The following is a 21,593-nucleotide window of genomic DNA, read 5'->3' as shown; positions in this document are numbered from 1 at the left end:
AAGCACAGTACCATACAAGATACGTTGAAGAAAATTAACTCTATCCCAGCCAAAACCAGTACACTGTTAATGTTTCATCACAGGACAGATGGTCCACCTTAGTGGCCCTTCACTGGACTCCCTCCTGTATGCCCACGTCTCTCTTGTACTGGGCAGCCCAGACCTGGACACAGCACTTCAGGTGTGGCCTCACCAGGAGTGAGAGGAAGGATCACCTCCCTCAACCTGCTGGCAACACACCTAATGCAGCCCAGGATTTGGCTAGAACAGGCTCATTTACCTTCTTCCATTTTGGAAATGGCATGCTGCTGCTTCTGTCAGCTCAAGTAGGAGATGGATCCTTTGTGACAGTGATGTGTTTATCTCCAGGGTGCTGCTTTGTGTAGCACAGTCAGCAGGAAGAGGACTGGTGAGGGCACTAGGAGACCAAGGTGCTGTTTTCAGCTCCACTCCAGGATGTGTATCTTTTTGTCTCTCTTTTTTTCTTTTTCATAAATCACATCTTCTCACAGACAACACAACTGGGGTATATGAAAAATTCTCTCCTTCACACCACAGTTCACCTTTGGCACCAGGATTCTTTAACACAGTAGCTAAACGCTTCCAAATAACACAGTTTAATAGATTTGAAAATACATTTGCACATTACAGACAATTTTAGGAAAGGCTTCACCTTTCACAAACCAGTGGCCAGTGTCTCTTATTGGGGAAGACATACAGTGACACCAATTCCGTCAATACCTGCTATTTCTAAGGCACGCATCTGCAAACCACTTTAGAAAAACACTGCTATAGGAACACAGTTTAAATTTCATTGCCATTACAGCTTCTTCTAGTGAAGAGATAAATTGGCTGCATAACCTGAGATTTTTCTAAAGCAATGCAAAGCTCTCAAACTTAACTGTTTTACCAAACTGTAATAAGGAACATGATGCTATTTATTTTTGCACAGGTATTTTACCTTTTGATGAATTAAAAAAAGTCTCTTTGCCCAAAACCAAGATGAAACATGAAGTTCAAAATTCAGAAGTTTTCTTTACAGGAATGGGTGCTGCAGGCATGTGGGACCCATCAGTTACACAGCTTAGCTCCAGCTTCTGTGACAGATCTGATGATGCCACTTTGCTAATAGCATCCAGCCTGAAACATGGTACAGCACCCCTCACCTTCCTCATCTGTCTCAGCAATTCAAGTTGCAGCCCTGGGTTTGTGAGGCTGCCTGTGCTTGTCATGCAGTGGAATAACTTGTGTTTTCTAGATTAAAATACACTGCTCCATCCTACTGAGGAAGGAGCCCCAAGACCATGGAGTGGTCACCGGATGAGGGAAAACAATTGACACTAACTCAGTGTTGAACAGCTCAAGCCAAGATTATGCTTCATGTTTATGAGGGGTTCTTCTAAAACTTTTATACTAGTGCTGAAATTATTTTTTTACATATGAGTGTATTTACTTTCTCTCATACAAAATATAAATACAGAACTCCCTTCTAACATCACTTCTGTAATTCTGTAGGTCAGAATTATGTTCAGTATGATCAGCCTTCCAGAAGAAAGACAGCAAATAAACCTGAACTTTTGTAAAGTGAAATCACCGATAAAACCGAGGTGAAAAGATTTTTATCCAACATCAATTATTATAATCACAAAGAGCTGAAATACAGCAACTATTTCTCATTTGTACATATTGAGCAGCAAAAAAAGTAAAAAAATATATCTATATAACAAACTTAACAGGGAAAAAAACCTCAAACATATCTGTACTGCTCATAGATAATACAGCTTTCCCTTAATTTTTTTAGTGCATTCCCTCTCATTCACAAGAATGAATGCATTTTACCTTTCTGTTCTAAGGCCAACTTTAAACAATCAACCCATTCTTCAAATTGAGATCAGTGTGAACTAGTGAATTAATACATATTCACCTGAGATCATTCTGAAATACAGGACAAGATCAATAATGATTAACAGCTAAGGTGCACAACCATTTTATCTTTTTTATAGAGAAGCAGCATTTATACAAAACAGTTTTTAATCTCTCTAAAGAGAATTATTGAAAACAGTATAGGAGGAGACACTACGAGGACCATAAGCAGCTTACTCTTCTACTTTCTTCTATTCAATATTGTCCTGTTCCCAACTTTCTGAAAAAAAAAAAAAAAAAAAAAAAAAAAGTAATCATTAAAAGTACTTCTTCTCTAACTCAGTTTATTTCATGCTTTTGTCAGTTTCTCTCAAACCACTGACTGAATTCATGGTAGTCCTATGGTAAATACTACAAGTAGATGCAATTCATCTAGGTCAAACAGCATAAAGCAAAATCACAAAGCTAAACATAGTCTACATGTGTTTACCTGCTCTTATTAACGGGCAGAATTAACCCTGATAAGTGATCCAATGCTTTTATTCTTCTTTTATATCTGGAATTAGTTATCCAACCCTTTATACAGTAATTCTGTTGAATACAATTAGTATCCACTAGTGACATGTTCAAACCAAATGAGGTTGAATACTGATAGAAGTAACCACTGCAATGGTAAACAGAGAGTTACTGCTCATAAATTCCACTGAGGAAAACTAGATCAAAGCTAAAGGGCCTGTCCTGGACTACCTATGAGTCTCAAGAAACAGAGCCATAGTGGTCTTTCCAGGTGGGAAGGATCTGGGCAAGAGCAAAAAGGAACATTTTGTCTACTTGCTTTTTGGTCACTCTAGGACATGCATCAGTACTGCTTCTGTATGCACCAGGTCATGGAATCATGTAACGTTCTGTTGTCCACAGGATTTGGGGATGTATTATTAAGTTGTGGTACATGAGAAGGGAAAATAAGTAAATTTAAAATCACAGAAGAAACTTATGTTGAAGCTAAGGACTCAACTCCCATTTATAGCATCTCATGCCAGTATTTTAATCATGAGACCATCAGGCCGAAATGCATCACTCATGTGCAGCCTTAATCATTTGTTTGTCACAGCTGCTGATGGGAATAAAGTCAGAGGGGAAAGTTGTGTTCTGATACCAAAGAGCTCAGAAATACTAAAAAGCACAAATGTACACATTTATCAGAGCATCACACCAGCCACAACTCTGATGAATCTCTCTAAGGAAAATAAGATTCAATCCCAGATCTTGCAGAGGTCAGGTGGTTCACAGGAAGTATGATCTCCAAACTGAACAGAAATCCATGGCTACCATGCTTACAGGTGAAAAAACAACCAACTCAACACCATTTTGGTAAAGCTTATAGCAAAGAAAGCTATGATTTTATAAAACTTGTTTGTATCTCTATCACTCTGCAGCTTAAATTCAGGTATTTATCTTGGGACGTTTTTGTTGTATCAATGCATCAAATGTAATCACACATGAATATTCAGTCAAAACAAAAGTCATGTCAACATGGTGTGCTCAAAGTGATCCAAACTTGCAAACTGTATTAACAAAGAAGAAAACATGTTTTTAAAATGCATCTTCATTGTATCTTCAAATACTAACAGAACTTGATTTTGTACAGCACTCTACATACAAGCTGTACCCAAAACACTTGGTAGATTTCAGTAAGACAATTGCAGAGTTAAGCAGCAGAAGAGGAGAATAATTATGTGCTGCAGGCAAGGAAGAAAACAAGCTCTCAAATGGGATTTGAAACAAAAGGCAGAATCAAGATAACTTTGTCTCCCATTTTAAGTCTAGAAGAAATAAATGTCATAAAGCAGTAACAAAATGATTCTGTTTACCTCAATAGCATCATCCATTTCTGTGATCTCACATAACATTTTCAGCTTGTTTCTGGATTAAACTCTTTCTCTGGAGAGCTGTCATCACTGAGGTCACTGTAGCTGTCACTGTTAAAAGTAATACAGTGTCAGAAGGATCTAAAAGAAATACTGTATTTCAAACCCTCCAACCCAGACAATGCATATGACAAACACTTTCCTCAAATACTACCCATTTTTGGGAAACTACCTCAAGCTCATGCTCAGTTTTGGTATTTGTAGAATGTTTCTCTACAGGAACGGGCCTAAGTTTGGAGTCTAAGAACTGATGAGAAAAAATATTCTACCATATAAACAGTATGTTCAATTTATTTTTGCTTGGCTCTTGTACATCATTCTGTAGTTTGCTGGTGCTGGGTGCCTACGACCATCAGGAACAACATGGAGAATAATAAGTATTCAAAGCAAGGGCAAAAGGAATTTGTCCTGTATGATAAAGAAAACGATGGTTTTGACCAAAGAAAAAGTCAAGACAACTATAATTTTTTTACTTGGAATGGTTTGATTTATACTTAAATTACAATTCTTGCTTTTCCAGTCAGAACATAAATAATTTTCATTGCACCAAACAATATCCTGACAATATTTCTTGAGGTTTTTGTCACTTCTGCTGACTCCTGAGAGAAGTAGACTGATTTTCACAGAATGAACTGCCATGCAAGTGATTGCTTTGCAAGTGACCAGAACGAGAAAACAGTGAAGAAGAATCACCAAGCTACCAGGAGAAAGAAGTGGCCATAAACCACATATGTAGTCACTTGTGATGTCTATTGGGTCTCCAGGTTTATCTTAACTCTTCAGAAGAATCTCCAGTCTCAGTCTCATACTACTACACTTCTACAGTCTGCTTTCCAGATACTTTAATTTCCCAAGAGCAGAAGCCAGCCAAGGGAGCCCAAGGAACTGACCAGTACATTTGAGCAGAAATAATTCTGTTCAGTTCTGTGCTACTGCAGGGCACAAGTTATGGCTAACACAGTACAGGTGGGGATCTCAGACCTCATTTGTGTGGGTACCCCAGTGTCAGACTTGGGCAACAACTCTCCTCCAGTCACACTGCATGCCTGTCTTGTCACATATCACTCTTATCACACACGTCTTGGTCCTCCAGCCAACAGGACCTCAGTCACCTCACACTCCCACACTTGGGCATGATCTCCCAGTGAGACATTAAGCACATAACCAGCCCATGATCCATCAAGACACAAGCTTATCAGTTGATCCACAGTGATTGCAGGCTGTGCAATGTTCCAGGATGAACTATGTAATAATGCCACAGCTGGAGACCTTTGATCTAGATGGCAATGTGGAATAGTGAACAAACAGCACTTAGTTACACTGGTGCTTGTTACTGAGCACTGCTTTGCAGCCTGAATTTCACCCTCTTGTCTTTGCAATAAAAAAGTAATCAAAGACGAAGTAAAAACACAGCCATTTTAATAGAGTGGGACAGGAGGAGCAACACCAACAGTCACCTTATTTAATTTCTACATCTGACCACTACGAAAGCCTCCCACAGTTACAGCAGAACACTGTACCGAAGTCTGTACAAGATGTAGTAGACATTCTGACTGTTCTAACAATCATTAAAATTTTGCCTACAGCATTCTGCCCTTTCTGCACATGACACGCATGTTGTTGATGCAATTCTTGTAAAGAGTGTGTCATACCAGGCTAGCAAGAAATGCTCAATTTGATTACTATTTCAGCTGGGAAACAATTACACAGTTCAAGTGAGGAAAGTGTTGTTAACAGTATGATCAAGCATGCCAGATGCACACAGACAAACACAACATCAGCGACATTGTACTTACTTCTTTCTGAAAGTACCCATGGAAACATGGAATAAAAATTCAGTATTATTAAAACAGTTTTGCATTTTCACATCACAGCAAAATAGCAAAAATTGTCCACAGAACAGAGGATAAAACTATGATTGCAGGGAGCTGCATCAGCTTATAACAGCCCTGGTTTAAACCCAAAGCCTTCAAAATTCTCTCTTTTTTTTTTTTTTTTTTTTTTTAGTGGGTTCTGCTGCCTAATTGTAGTGACAGCCCCTGCAAAAAATGCCAGAGCTCCCTATACAACAGTATGAAGAGAGAGATGCTGAAGTAAAAATGCTCGGGAACCAAAGAGATGAGTGGAGAACTGCCTAGCTTCATCTCTTGAAGACAGTTAGGTAACAATCCCTACCCAGCACTCTTATCATAGGTCCTCCCTACTCAATGACATGGCTTTTAGAGGCATTTGCCCACAGAAGCAGTCACACGACTCTGGATGCTTCCATCATTTCTCTGTAACACCCCAACTTCTCAGGCCTGTTTCTAGTTTGCAGGAGCTGAGGTTCACTTGGCTAGTCACGAGCCCAAAGGCTAAAACACTCACTCAGCCAATGAGAATTTTGTTCCTGTTCCCATACTGCCCAATTCAGCACAAGGTTTGACTTCACATCCCTAAGAAGGGCCTTTGTCACTGCATTTTTGACTTTCAAAATAGCACGTCACACTCTCCTTTATTTAGGGCTGTTCTGCTGGGTGTAAATCAGTTTTATCTCTAACAGGCAAGCCACAGTGTCAAGAAAGTTAGGGGAAATACCGAAGTAAGGATCAGACCTTGGGCTTCAAACTCAGGTAGTTCAGTCTCTCAGTTTCAGCTGCTTGTCTTGTATCTCTAAGCACTCCTAGAAGCTGTGGTGTCATGTTAACAACTTGGGCTCCAAGGAAATCTGAACTTCTTCAAGAGTTAAGCTGCCAGTGGACTTGAAAGCCAACAGGGACTCATGAATCTTGGCATAGCTGCACCTGGGTGTTACAGCTTCAAACCAATGCTGATGTCCAGTTTGTGAGATTTACTGCAACGTGAACTGTATTCGACTGATAAGTAATCTGACTAAAAACTCCAGGTGGTATTAACCACAAATGAACCATCACCTCTATTTGGAATAAAAGTGCCCTTCCTTCCAAATTACACTGAGTTGCTACACAGATATTAAACACAAAGATCAAATGGTTGTTTTATTCTCACAGTTGCAATATTATGTAACTTTACTTAAATGTGCTGGCTATGAAAGTGGTGGTGGTGGGAGATCAAGTAAGTCTGGCTTTTCCTTTATGAAATTCTTTTTCACACTGAGTACTCAACTGAAAAAAAAGTAAGCATATTTCCTTCAGCAAGTTTTCTCTCAGTTTGTGTACAACTTAATCAGTAATTGCCTTGGTCAGAAACCTGACACCCACTTCATCTTGTTTGTAACCATTCCCACAACAGCAGACTTCAACAAACAGGAGCTAATGAGCAGATCTAAGATCATCACAGAGGTTCTATTCTGTCTTTTCCTCTTTTCCTTTTTTTTTTTTTTTTTTTTTCCCATGGCATCTGGAGTCTAAAGGTGTTGCCAAGAGAAAAACAGAACAAAACTCAGAGTATGCAGTGTCACTTCTTCTAGTCAGTTACTTCAATCTCCAAGATGAAGATTTTTGGTCACTTTGATCCTGATGCCTAATCTATCTGCAGTTATTAGAAACACATTCACTGCAAAGTCAAATATCAACCAGTACCCACCTGGCATTTCACTTTGCAGTGAACTTATTTCCTGACTGGAGCAAGGAAAACATCCTCTGTTCAGAAACTATGTTACCGGGTTTTGTTTTGTTTTAAAGTTCACTCATCCTCAGATCCCATCTTCTCAAGAAGTAAGAAATAAGAAGAGCTTCTCGCTGTATGTGTTCCATTATGACCAAACTCATGCCTGTTCCAGATCTCCCTCTGTTCTACTGACAGAGGTATCACTGTACCTCTGCTATGCATCAGCATAAAACAAAGAGAGGCAAGATGAGAAGATTGCCTATCAATATGGCATGGAAGGCAGCCAATAGCTGGGACAATATCGTGTGAAGCTGGAATGCAACACCTCAGCAACCAATCTCAGCTACAAAACCACTAGAATGGAGACTCATGATCAATTTTAAGCCTATATTTCTCAAACAGCTGCTCAAAAGCACCAAACTATCTGCTTTCAATGTTTTTATTAAAAAACATGAGCAACTGTAAAATGGGTACTCCTTGAATGTTCTCTTTGTTTTGTTTGGAAAATCTAGATTAACATTCTTTAAAAATGAATTATTTGACACAGTTGACAGGGGCTTTTTAAATCCTTTTTTTAATGTATCATTGACTAAAAGTCCTTTTCCAGAAATGTAAGCAATTGAAACAACTGTTACAGTAATGCTATTGCCTGCAAAGGCAGGAGCCAAGCTAAGTGCATTTCTTCCTCAATGTAAATTAAAGATAAATGTAATTACATTTAGTACAGGCTATGGCTGTTTAAAACAATTGTTATAGCTTTCAAGAACCTAGTAAAAAAATATATCTGTCAATTATTATTATTTATTCCCCCACATAAAGGTGAATTATTCAAATTATTATAGTCATTAAAACATTATTTAAAATAAATGCATATTTGATTGCACAATGGTTATAATTGCAGTCACCCATATTTCTCAGTGCATATAATGATCCTATGCTTCCATGAAACATCATTTCATTAAATAAAACCTCAGCACATACCTAAGCCTCCCCAGTTCCAACCTCCCAGACATCTGTACTCATATAACTGGACCTAGGATAACAGTTTTATTAGGACTCAGCATTACAAAAATCACAACCAAGATGCCAGTACATATCTGAGTGTTATAAAAACTCTCAGCTGAGTCTCATGCACGGGATTCAATTCATACAGCTTTAGACATCTTCTTCTGAGGCAGATACCACCAGGTTCTTACACTCAATGGAGAGAAATAGGCACTTGTAGAGCATAATGCTTCTGACCCACTCAACCTATCTGGCTTCTGTGATATGCATGTTCACTTAGTGAGCACAGAAAAAGACTTGGGGCAACTAGCTCAGAAGCATCTTCACTGCAAACACCTAACATTAAAATTACAATGTATCTGCCATAACTAATCATTATTAAGTTCATCACTAAGTACCACTATCGCTGAGAAGGGATTTCCTTTACTGTGGTTTTCTGTAAGAGCTCTGAGAGCACCAGTAGGTCTTAGCTGTCATGATCATCATCACTTGGGGCCTACATCCATGGGCCCAGGAACCTTGGCCCCTAGTCCTTGCCCAAGTTATGTCGCAGCTGTGCCTGTACCCATCTCTCTAGTCACTTGTTGATTGGACTTCCTAATTGATCTGAGACCCAACTCATCACTTTACACTTCTGCACTGGATTGTCTAGAACATGGCAACTGCCACTGGAGTCAGTTCACTTGCCTTCTTTGGCAACTGTGGCATCAACTCCTGCTGATGAGAACACTACTCCTACTAGTACAGCTGCCATCCCTGGCTCCTGAATACTCTTTTGTGGAGCAGCCCCTCTCCTGCTGCTCTCCTGAAGTCTTCAAACCACAAGATTTCCTTCCCTTTCCTCTGAAATACCTGGATTTGTGCCAGATGTGTTATTGGTTGGGGCAGTGTATGGGGGAAATCAGAAATAGCTGTGCCCAGACCTCCTTTATCCATCATACACTAGAACACGGTCACACAGGCTGTTTCCCATTCTGTGCTTGCACAAACCTCCCTACACAGCTGACCTGGGAGACAGCTGGACCATGTTAGGGCAGTAAGCACCACACGGGAAAGTCTTCTGAGGTTTTTTCTTTATCCACCACTCTTCCTGTCCTCTGGCCACTTTTGTTTCTTGTTTCTGAATCCGACTGATAAGTTATCTTTTATTAATAATCTGCCCAGAATGTAACAGATTACTGTCTGACTAGATGGCATTGGATTGGTGCCTTCCATTAGCATATTCACTAATGTCTTGGAAAAATCCTAATTTGGTAGCAGTCCTAATTTCCCACACTTTCTCACCTAGAAACATGTCTCTCTTCCTATATTTCCTCCCATCTTATTAATCTTTACCCTATTACTCTCTTCCTCCAAAAAACCACACTCCCCATGCAGGGGAGTTGGAACTCAAAGATTTTTAAGGTTCCTTCCAACTCCAAACATTCTGTGATTCTGTGATGGCCTGTGGCTCTAGTGCGCTCTGTCCTTTAAAATGAAACATGCAAACTGGCAGCCTCTCACCATGGTGACTTCAGTATTTCCATGGAAAGATTTGGAAAATGTCATTATTTAGAAGAATTCACAAGGAAATTAAGTGCCTGGCTTTGTCTTAAGTACTCATGCCATAAAGCACAAGAACCAGAAACCACAAAGGCAACTTAGATGCCCAACTACCACTTGAGGTGACTAAGTAATAGCTCATCACTGAGTTACTCCAATCCTTTGTTCAGTTCTTGACTGTCTCTGTATGCTCCAAAGCTCCTGGGAACTAAGTATACCCCAGAGGATGCATTCCAGTCTCAAACTAGGTATGCTCATGCCTATGTGTATGCATTCTCAGACTGTCTACCAGACTAGGCCTCACAAATACTTAAGAGAAGCTTTACTCACTCTTATTTAGTTAGGGCATTCTCCTGGGAAGTGTGATGAATCTTTAAATTTACTGCTTGTTTTGCTTGGAAACTACGACTTCAGTGCAGGTGTCAGATGTTCTAAAACTGTGTCCTAATTATGGGTCTGTTAAATGTTCTGGCATAATGATTTCCTGTTAAGAATCTCATGCTGAAATATGTATTTCCTTGTCTCTCAGGACTTCATCATTAACTATCTTTTAGTGTCTTTAAGAGCCTAGTTTAGGTAACCTGCTCAACTTGCTGGACTCCAAAACTGCTCTTTCCAGTGACATCTTTGCTCTCGTCAACAGCATCACTACAGTTCATGTAGGCAGTGCTGGATGAGGTGTACAGAAAATCCTCTCCTCAGATTTGTTTCAGGCCTGCTATGACATGCCTTAGCATTGCTGGTCAATGAAATCACTAGCATCCTAAGGTTTAAAGGTTTAAACTGGAATTCCTTTCCACTCAGCAGGCAGATACATGAGTGGGTGTGCCGTAATTAGCACTGAAATTACCTCCTGAATGTTCTTCCCTGCAAAATATTCCACTTTTAGCCTCAAAATGTTCTTCTGTTCCAATGCTCTTTCTCAAAACAGAGGGGCTCACTTGATTGCTGTGAAACTAGCTAAAACGTGGAGTTTCTATTTTTATATAAAAGTTTTGGGATGCTAATTTTCGCCTTTGTTAAACATTTAACTATTCACCGGAGTTTACTGTATGAAGAGAGTCATGTATACTTTTTTATTAATTTTATTAAGTCTAAGTGCAGCACATTCAGTGAATGTGAAAGTTCTGAAGTTCTGAAACTTAGAAGTCAAGGTTAAAAACGTATTTGCTGTAATGTTAAGGAGTTTAAAGTAGCAGGACACATGCAGATCACTCATTAAAAAAAATAGTTTTTCTGTATCTCAGAGAGACCAATAGGTGTACTCATGGCAGGAAACAGTGAAATAAAGGATACTGGGACCTGGAAAACAAGAAGAACTGTGAGGCAAGGAGTGCCCACAAGAGGAAAAGACTGAAAATCATTGTGCTTGAAGAGTCCTCTCCTGTGAAGCACCACAAATACTTGAGCTGTGTAATGCACTAGCGCAATTTTTAAGAGGTAGAAAATGTTATGACCACTAGGAAACCATGTCAGGCTAGGGTAACAGGAGTATTTTAATCAAGCTGTAGTTTGCAGATCACAGAGAAATTCTCTCTGTATGTACATCATTGAATAATTGACCAGACTGAGCAAAAATGAAGTGCATTTATGAAAGACAACTGATACCCATAAGGAGCAGGGTACCAAAACAGATTGATCTGGTCTGGCTTGGCTATTTTCTATTACTACAGAAACCTGAATTTCTATTTCTTGCTTAAGAAAAGGACCTCACTTTAACAGAAAGCAATGCTTAAAAAAAAACCACCCCACAAGATTACTAAGTTTTGTGCCTCGTTTAGAGGGAAAAGCCAGTGCACCAGAGTTGGATCTGTTCTCTGTTATTATTCAGTCATTCTGCATTATTTTTTTAATTTTTTTTTTGTTTTGTTATTATACCCTAGGTTTCCTTCTGATCTCTTTATTATTGTTACTGCAATGAGTTAACACTAGCTAAAAACTACTGCTACATTCAATAAACCAAAAACTCTGTGTCCAAGGGAACTAGGATAAAGGATTTTAGCTTGGCTGAACCATCCAGTTTTGATCTAGATCCAAAACCTTCCATAAGTCTAAAGATAGTCCAAATGTTTTGCCTCAGGCCTGTCTCTGCTAACTGGTATTAATTATTTAGCTACTGCAAAACAAAATCAGTGTTTTCTTTTTTGTTGCTATCATCACTCAGACACAACTTGGTAAGAATTTCACTCATTGCTTGATCCTCTAGCAAATATCTTTCCCTGGGATACTACTGTTAATGAAAATCAACACAGGAGGCCACTAATATGAATTTACTCCAGGTTTTTTACTTCTTCCCGGTTATAATGTATGGATTCGGCTTTAACCCTAATAGCATCTGAAAAGGAGAAAGTCAGGATACTGTGCTTACTGCTTACAGATACTTTTACACCAGGGTTTATGTCAGGCATGCAGGAACATGGAAAGCAATGAAGAACTCTTTTCCTCTTCTGGACCTCCAAGTTGAAGGATAGGACAGACCCTCCAAAAATGTGACTGTCAAACTGCAGGCAAGTAAGAAAGCAGAAAGCTTACCTTGGAGACAATTTACATCCACGTTGCAGGTATGCACCGAGTGTCCCAGTTGCTGCTAGCAACAGTCCAAGGTAAGGAGGTGAAGGTTTCATAGGTCTTGAGGAAAACTCTGGATGGAACTGAACTCCGACAAAATATGGGTGATCTGCAAGATAGATATAAAAGAAAATTATAAGATGTTGAATGAAGATAGAAGGTAGAAAAAAAGTTTATTAAAGAAGTCACACAGGAGTCCAGAAGCGAGAGCAGCATATGTGAATTTATGGGTAAGACAGCAGTAACCTCAACTTTTTCCACAAAAAATAATTGACAACAGAGGCAGAAGGTTAGTAGGGCAAGTTAAGGAAAAATCATCCTGTGATTCAACCTTAACATGCAAAACGATGTAATTAAAAGCTGAATAATAAACATGGGGAGGGGGGTGGGGGGACAGGGGACAACACACGCACAACCACAGAGTCTACGTTAATCACGTTATTTTCACAGTATTTTGGATTCATATATATATTTATGCATGTATATTCAGAAGATGTACGGATACATATCTGAGGCAAAAATAAAAGAGCTCTTAAAACACCAAGCATTATCATGCAGCAACTGTATACACACTGATAAATGGATATGAAAGTAACATACAGAGAAAATTTGGAAAAACAAGCTTCAAATAATCAGGCCTGGAAAGAATCTCCTGGGACACTGAGCCCAGTCTCCTGTTATTGAGTTCAGCAACATTGTGTTGTCTCATGCACAACGTGTCAAGGTTCTGTTGTAACACTCCCTCAGTTTTTTTGCTTCCACCTAGAAAGCTCTTCTGATACTCTCCTTCTTTTGCTTAGAAACATTTCCCAAATTCACAGGCCATCTCTGTTACAGCTAACTCACATCCATTTCTTATGGTGCTCTTTTTTCCTGAAGAAATCATACAGTTTGGCCTGTGTGATTAAGGATGACAATATCACTATCATTCAACTCCACCTGCGATGCAAAACAAGCCATGCTGCTTCATTTTCCCTTAAACCCTCAACTGTTTCCCAAACAAAGCACCACTTTACTTCTTCTTCTATTTCCCTTCTGTGTTCTTTGAAAGGATAAGGAAGGAAAAAAATTTGTGTACTCTTTCATGCTGTGCACTTGTTCCTTCTTTGAATATAGTTTTAAAGGAGCTAAGATTAACCACCTTTAGTGCCAAGACTTTGGATGAAATAAGCCACAGATGTCTTCTCATTCAACAGTTTCAAAAATAATCTTAAGCATTCAAGGAATTTCTCTGCAGTACAGAGCAAGTAATAACAAGAAAGCTGGGTTTTTCTTCTAGGAAGATAAACTATATGATCTAATATACTGCTCTTCTCCCTGCTGCTATGTCTTAAAGAGAATCTGGATCCTAAGGTTTTTTCCCATAATCTCCTTCCCTCTACCATGAAATTTAGTTCTTTGAAGCTGTAAAACAAGACAATGACAAATATTTCTTGGGGAGATACTTTGCTTAAAAGTTTTGCCTAAGCTATCTAGTGTACTGTTATTTCTATGCTTCCACTCCAGCCCACCCTCGTCCCTGTGTTGATTGTTTTTATTCAGTAATCAGAGTCTCCTTGTAGCCCATTGTGAAATAATTCCAGGTTTTACTGCTGCTTTTATTCTTTTCACAGTTAACACGCAATTTTAAAATTCTGCCTGATATATTTCATTATGCTCTCTATAGAAGTTGCTTCATGCAGGGCAGACAAGATAGCCTTCCTATGCCAGCATGCATAACAGAGGTAATCTATCAGGAACAAATTAAGCAAAGGACATCGTGACAATCAGCAGTTTATGAATTCATGTATCCTTTGCTCTCAGATTATGGTGCAGTTACCATTATAAGCAGTTGTCTATATTCAAACCCTAGTTCAAAATTACAGCATTGTTCTTCAACATACTAAGGAGTACATAAAATTAATTCTCAGGAGCATTTTGTCGCAAGTAGCACTCCATAGGATGGTAACGTATTCTTATGATAAATTTATGCTTCTGTGCAGAGTTCATCTTAACCAATGGCAATTAAGGACCACACAAAGAAAGGAAAAAAAAAAGTTAAGGTAGTCTGCATCTTCAGATGCTTGATACTCATCTAGCCAACAGAGACTTAACAGCAAGGAGTTAATAAAAGAATCAAGCAAAATCCAAGCAACTGTTTCTAAGCGCTACTCTCTGTAGCATTCAATAGACATATGCAGCACAGCTCCTTTCTATTTCAGAACCTTTTAGAAAAGACATCAAGTCTTACTTGGTAAAGTAGTCCAAGTATACCAGATTCCCACAGTATCAAACTCTCATCTATCTGAATCACTTCTGTGAAAGAAAAGAGCTTGCTTTCTATTTTATTTTCATTCTTTTCTTCTATTACTCTAAACATAGAGTAACTGAAGAAGACACAAACTGATTGGAAGGTACCTTGAGAGGTCCCTAGTCCTCGCTGCCTGCTCAAAGCAGGGTCAAGTTCAAAGTTAGGCAAAGCTGTCAGCAACCTAATTTAACTTTTGAAGTTAAAAGATTTAACGTTTTGAAGGTGTCTGTCTGCCAGGATGGAGATTTCACTGCTTCACTAGGTAATATATTCCAGTGACATTTTATACTTTGGCTATATTGCATGTACAAATATTTCACATACTCAAGCAAACTGAACATATTTCAGCTGCTGGGACTTGACTAAGAATATTTGAGGGTGTGTAGGGAGCAGGCCAATGTCATCATGAAGTTGGCTGTTATCTTTAAAAAGCCAAGGTGATCATGAGAGGTTCCTGGTGACTGGAAAAAGGGAGTCACCATGCCCTTCCTCAAGAAAAACAGAAAGAAGGATCCAAGGAATTACAGGACAGTCAGCCTAACTTCAGTTTATGGCAAGATTATGAAACAAATCCTCTTCCAAAGCATTTCCAGACACACTAAGAAATGGGCACAAGCAGCATGGGAACAATGAGTCTTTCAGTGCAGGGAGAGCAGTAGCCTTCCTTAATCCTGACTTCAGCAAGGCTTTTGACATGGTTTCCTAGCATCCAAGTTGGGACCTAGGGACTGTGGGTAGATTACAAAGCGTGTTAAAAATGGCAGGACTACTCTGTTCAGGGAGTAGGGGTGAGTGGTTTAAAGTCCAACTGATAGCACACTTGGAGATACACACAGCTTGACTGATACGGCTCTCAATAACCTGATCTGTATTTGAAGGTAGCTCCATGTTGAAGCAAAGGGCTGGACTAGAAGACCTCCCAAATCAGTCCATGACTCTACATAGCCAAATCTCACTAAGCTAGAATTATGACCTTTTGGAAAAGGAGCATGTCTCTGCCTGGTAATCAAACACACAGACAATCCTTGGGAAGTGTAAGACTTCTCCCAACACTCTCTCAATCTTCACCCATTGGAATACATAGGTGGAGTCAGTAGTAGTCCTCAACATGATCGGGTCTGTTATGACAGCTAAATAACATGCCTACATGCCACCGAACAATTTTAGCTTACACTGTTTTAATAGATGCAGGAAGTACTACAGACAAGTAAGACACTCACTCTCCAGTTCAATAATTTCCATTCTGTTCCCTTCTGTATCATGGCCAACAAATTTCAAACCTTTCTCTTCAAAGCAGTGAGTCAATTCTGGGTTCACCTGAAATATTGGAAGTAATAATAATTTTAGTTCTATTTATGCTTTGATTTAACAGACAGTAGTAGCTAATTGTAATGTTTTTATGATGCATACAAGAATGAAAAGAACTGAGAAAAAAGTTGGGAACTTTTGCTTTTGTGTTTTAACAACTCTCTGGTATAACTTTGTAAAGTAAGAATGCTTATTTAATAGAATATGAATCAGTTATTTCAAAACTTACTACATAACATTCAAAATATTAAAGTCAGGGCCCCTTCTGCTTGCTGTCCTCCTGATTCTGAGCAGCTTGTTTTTTAAACATCCTCACTACAGTTGACTTAAAGAATGACCTCCCCTTAGGAACACTGCATTTCAGTGGTCATAACACAAACTGTGGTTCATCTCCTCCTTCAAACTGAGGAGTTCTGCAGTAAGCTGTTTTATTTCCTTGGTGATGTTCTAGCCAGTCAGCAAATATTCAAACATTTAGTACATTTACCACCAACACATTCTCACCCAGCTTTTTAAGAAAACTTAACATTGTCTCAATCAGTTTGTAGTGTGCACCCACCTCATTGCTTAGGCTTCTCTGGAGATATTGATGTAGTCAGGTTCCTTCTGAACTATCTCAGAGAGAACTCTAGGAGCCCAGCTCTTACCTGTCTCCTTGAATGACAGTATTTTCAATATAAAAAGATACCTTTGCTCAGATGTTCCCAAACAGAGGAGTGGACCTATACAGGGGGCCTATGGAGTTGGATGGTAGGAAGCAAGTAATCTGAATCACCGTCTGAATTGTAGATGCCTGAAGTCTGCCTACATTTAGTCTATGAAAGAATGCGTAGTACCTCAACATAATCTAAGCCTTTAAATAAGCCAAATTGGCCAAGGAGCAATGAATGTAATGATTACAAGCCTTTACCTTTCAAATACTTCACAGGAAGTTAAGTCAGGTAATCTCTGACATAACTCTACAAGACCATTTTGCTAAAACACTGCACTCTCTCTACCACAGAAAGAAGTATGCATGGAGCACTTGAAAGAACACCTCTGCAGTACTGTGTCTAGTTTCAGTCCCCTCACTACAAGAGAGAGACTGACAAAATGTCGACAGGAGGTCCAGGATGGGTAGAGGGGTGGACCACATGCAACACACGAGGAGAGAGACTGGATGAGGTGGTTATGTTCAGTCTGGAGAAGAGAAGGCTCAGTGTGGACCTTGTTGCTGGTTAAGCACTGGAAGAGATTGTCAAATGATGTGGAACTGTGCTCTTCAGAGAAATTAAAAACTAGATGACACAAAACCCTGAGTAGCCTTATCTGATTTTGAAGTTGCTTCAACTCCAAACAGGGAGTGGACCAGAAGACTTACAGAGGTTCTTTCCAATGTAAATTATATTATCTAACCACTACTGAGTTTTGGTTTGTGTAAGAAATCTCCCATTGGCTTTCAGGAGAATTGTGCCTACCAAGAAAAAACACTATTTCCTTAAGCTTTAACTTTTGAGCAAAAAGTACATTAGTAGTGTTTACCTCATATCGATGCCTGTGTCGCTCCTCTACAAACACTTCATCACCATAAAGTTTCCCTGAATATAAAACAAAAAATAATGTTAATGTGCTGCTTTAACAGTTGTTATAACTATTTCTTGCAATTTAAACCTCAAAAAAAACCCCACATGTAAAACATAACACTCATTCCAGCTTTGGTTTCTGACTGATAACTAGTCGCTTTGAAATTACTGTTACCTGAGTTTATTCAGCATTCATATTCAACATTCATCTCCCAGAAATAGTTTAGGTAGACTAGATTCTGAAGGCTTCTAATTTAAACTGATTTAAATTGTAAAACACAAAATAAATTAAAAAAATGCTTGTGTGAACAAGCAATGTAAAAACTTTCAGGGTTTTACAACAATTGTATGCAAAAGGTGCAGTGAAGGAAGCTCCACAGCCATTTAGCAGCATCTGTTCCATTTTAATAGATTATGCATGGCAGCTGGCATAATACCTCCAATGACAAATAGAGAATATTATTTTTCTCTGTTTTCCTGATCTCATTACCCAAATGACCCTTGCAGTCCTCTGAGTCTAATCTGGAACACTCTACGTAGTAGAACAACAAAGAATAAATTGGAGGTGTGCAGCAAACCAGAATTTAATAATATCTTTCACCTAGAGTCATGGCTCAAACTTTCAATTTATCCTAATGTCATTAAGATCACTGTTTTGCTTAGGGGTTGGTACAAGAACTAGACTGCCAAGAAGGCCTCCAGAAACTGCAGACTGATAGTACTGCAATTTTACAAAAAGTGGCATGTGTGTTAATTTTAAGGAACCACCTTTTCAAAACCTTTATTTTAATTCAAGTTTAAAGCATTAGAATCAGGAATCAGATTTTCTGAGTAGACTATTACAAGTCATAAAGTCTTCAGGGTTGGAAGGGACCTCTGAAGATCATCTAGTCCAACCCCCATGCTACAGCAGGATCACCTACAGCATTTCACACGGGAACATGTCCAGATGAGTTTTGAATGTCTCCAGAAAAGAAAACTGCACAGCTGCTTTGGGCAGCCTATTTCAGTGCTCTGTTACCCTCACTGTAAAGTTTCTTCTTATGTTTAACTTGAACCTCCTATGCTCCAGCTTGTGCCATTGCCCCTTGCCCTGTCATTGGACACTGTGGAAAAGAAAGCGGACCTACATTCCCGACATCTGCCCTTTAGATATTTATAAGCATTTACTAGATGTCCCCAAGTCTCCACTTCTCCGGGCTAAACAGACCCAGCTCTCTCAGACTTTACTTGCAGTGCAGATGCTCCATTCCTCTCATCATCTTTGTGACTCTGCACTGGACTTTTCCAGTAGTTCCTTATCCTTTGTGAACTAGGGAGCCCACAACTGGACACGATACCCCAGTGAGGCCTCATTAGGGCAGAACAGAGTGGGAGGATGACCTCTTGACCTGCTGGCCACTCTCTTCTTCATGCACTCCAGGATGCCATTGGCCTTCTTGGCCACAAGGGCACATTGTCAGCTCACAATCATTTTGTTTTCCACTAGGACCCTGAGGCCCTTCTCCCCAGTTTCTCTCCAGCAGGTTAGCCTCCAACCTGTCCTGGCACATGGGGTTATTCCTCCCTAGGTACAGTAATGCACACTTGCCCATGTTGAACTTCATTAAGTTTATCCCTACAGCCTTTGAAAAATATGATCACCTAAACAATTCCTAATATTAGTAAAGAGATACAACACATGGTAATTTTTAACTTTTTCAAGAAGTGCTCAGGCCACAGATACAGCATCACTGGTTGACATATGCCTATCTGTATCACACCTAGGCCAGCTCGGTCAGATCACTAGCACAGGCATGCTCCAGAAAGGCAGATTTTTCATTAAACATCCATACATATTGCACTTCGGTCTCCTGCTGAAGTAGATGTCATTTTTAAGAGATCAGAATTATACTTTCCATGAGTTCACCATAGCTTAATATAGTAATAGCTCAGACCAATGTCAGGGGCAGGGCAATGTAAGAAATACACTCATATTTATCAAACAAGAAACCACTTTTTACACATTTTCAGCATCACTTCTGCTACTACTGTGTAATAGGCTGATTAAAAGGAGACAAGGATTACTTCTTTTTCAAAAATCATATAGATCAAATTTAATAATTTGTTCTATATTCTGGTTTCTTTTATTCTGCCTTTTGAAGCATCCAAATACTTTTTCTTTCCTATAACAATTAATTTGCTTTCCCAAATCAAGACTGTTTTCAGGGCTGGGCTAGGCCTAGGGCAGTCTTCCATCAGAGACTGGAGTTAAGCAGGGCCTGGCTAGAATGAGAACACAAAGTAACAAACATCATCAATTCAAAGTGAAGACTAAGGCAGCAAGGCCAGATGATGTTTAAGGCTGAGGTGTACTAGCAACGTTATGGAATGACAAAGTTTATGTCTGGCAAGAACATAATGGGTAGGAGGTTGGGTTCTACCAAAACACTTCAGGGGTAGAAGCCCTGTTTCACACATTCTACCAACTCATAAAGAAAACAGGAAGACAACAATCTGATCTTCCCAAGAAGATAACAAATAAAACTACCATAAAAGGCATTTCAGTTAACTCAAAAGTCTCCTCATTGCTTATTTAAAGTTTTAGACCCTAACTGATCTTTTCACCAAGACTTCCAGATGTCTCCCATTTCTTTACATTCTGATCCTAGGAAAATGTACATGGGAACAGAGTCAGAGTGAATGAGCTCAGGGAAGCTGTCACCCAACTGCTTGCTTGAGGTGGCAGTCTTTTAACAAAATGTGCTTTGGAATTTTTGTTTTGCCATGTTAATGAGTTCCTATCCAAAGGGCAAGTCATAAAAGCAAAAATGTAACTTACGTAAAACAGAATTTTCTGTTTTGAAAACAGTTCTCCTCTTCCCCAGTCTCATTGTTCCACCCATATCTCCAGGATTGTGTTCTGGCATGTCAATAACCTGTAGCAAAAAACAGTTTCATCCAACAAAGAAAAAAAAAAAAAAAAGGCAAGAAAATGTTAACAGGCTGCACAGATTTATAAATCATATAATTATTTTTTCTCCAAGCATTCCCAGTTATGACTTTGCTCTTGCTTTTCTAATGCTTTGCTCTCAGTATTGGGATTGTAATAGACTGAGGATGCTAACTAACTGGTGTGAAACTTCTTCATTTAATGTTATTAATTCCTTAACTGAATTTTTGGGGTGGAAAAAAACCCCTTTCTTTTAAAACAGATACCAATATGTTAGCAAGAGGATAATTCTGCCAAAGGCTATTCTTCCTATAAGAGTACATTAGGCTTTTTTAAAAAAGATAAATTCATAGACCAAAAAAATCCACCAAGTGATAATGATATAATCTCTAAAAAAGCAATTCCTTAACCAAAGTCAGTGATAGAGGCTGAAAGAATAACCTGGATAAATAATGCTGTACACCAGATCCTTTCTTATACTGTTCTTTTTACACAACATCCTTAGTTACGTTAAGAGGCAGAAACAGTTGTCTTATTGAGACAGTGTAAGTCCCCTGTTTTGGGAAGTGGGGGGAAGGGGAGGACATGGAGCAGCAGAGTGAAATGAGGACACTTGTAACAAGACTAATAATACAACGTTGTAAAAGCAAAGGACTGAAAGAGGTGACTCTTTTAGGGGCTGACCTGCTGGAGAGCAGTGTAGGAGAAAGGGACCTGGGGGTCCTGGTAGAGAGGAGGATGACCATGAGCCAGCAGTGTGCCCTTGTGGCTAAGAAGGCCAATGGCATCCTGGGGTGTATTAGAAAGGGTGTGGTTAGTAGGTCAAGAGAGGTTCTCCTCCCCCTCTATTCTGCCCTGGTGAGGCTACATCTGGAATACTGTGTCCAGTTCTGGGCCCCTCAGTTCAAGAAGGACAGAGAATGGCTTGAAAGAGTCCAGCACAGAGTCACAGAGATGCTGAAGGGAGGGGAACATCTCCCTGATGAGGAAAGGCTGAGGGAGCTGGGTCTCTTTAGCTTGGAGGAGAC

General features: G+C 39.3%; 1 protein-coding gene across 8 annotated transcripts in view; it reads right to left on the bottom strand.

The window, feature by feature from the left end:
• Positions 1 to 601: 601 nt before the first annotated feature.
• CTPS2 (CTP synthase 2) overlaps positions 602 to 21,593 on the bottom strand; it is a 73,359-nt gene continuing 52,367 nt past the window's right edge. For 4 of the 8 annotated variants that reach the window (XM_051613836.1, XM_051613828.1, XM_051613846.1 and 1 more), the window contains exons 14-19: positions 20,455 to 20,551; positions 17,593 to 17,648; positions 15,984 to 16,080; positions 12,438 to 12,582; positions 3,735 to 3,842; positions 602 to 2,143 (exon numbers count right to left, since the gene is read on the bottom strand). In XM_051613836.1, the coding sequence (XP_051469796.1) occupies positions 3,776 to 3,842; positions 12,438 to 12,582; positions 15,984 to 16,080; positions 17,593 to 17,648; positions 20,455 to 20,551 (462 nt within the window). In that variant the 3' untranslated portion in view covers positions 602 to 2,143; positions 3,735 to 3,775. Of the gene's footprint in view, positions 2,144 to 2,306; positions 2,769 to 3,734; positions 3,843 to 10,767; positions 11,208 to 12,437; positions 12,583 to 15,983; positions 16,081 to 17,592; positions 17,649 to 20,454; positions 20,552 to 21,593 lie in introns of those variants that run through there. The other 4 variants (XM_051613874.1, XM_051613864.1, XM_051613883.1 and 1 more) reach the window with 4 other exon arrangements.

The sequence above is a fragment of the Apus apus genome, chromosome 1 (assembly GCF_020740795.1).
Source record: "Apus apus isolate bApuApu2 chromosome 1, bApuApu2.pri.cur, whole genome shotgun sequence".
Taxonomy (NCBI): domain Eukaryota; kingdom Metazoa; phylum Chordata; class Aves; order Apodiformes; family Apodidae; genus Apus; species Apus apus.
This window is presented reverse-complemented; position numbering and strand designations above follow the sequence as displayed.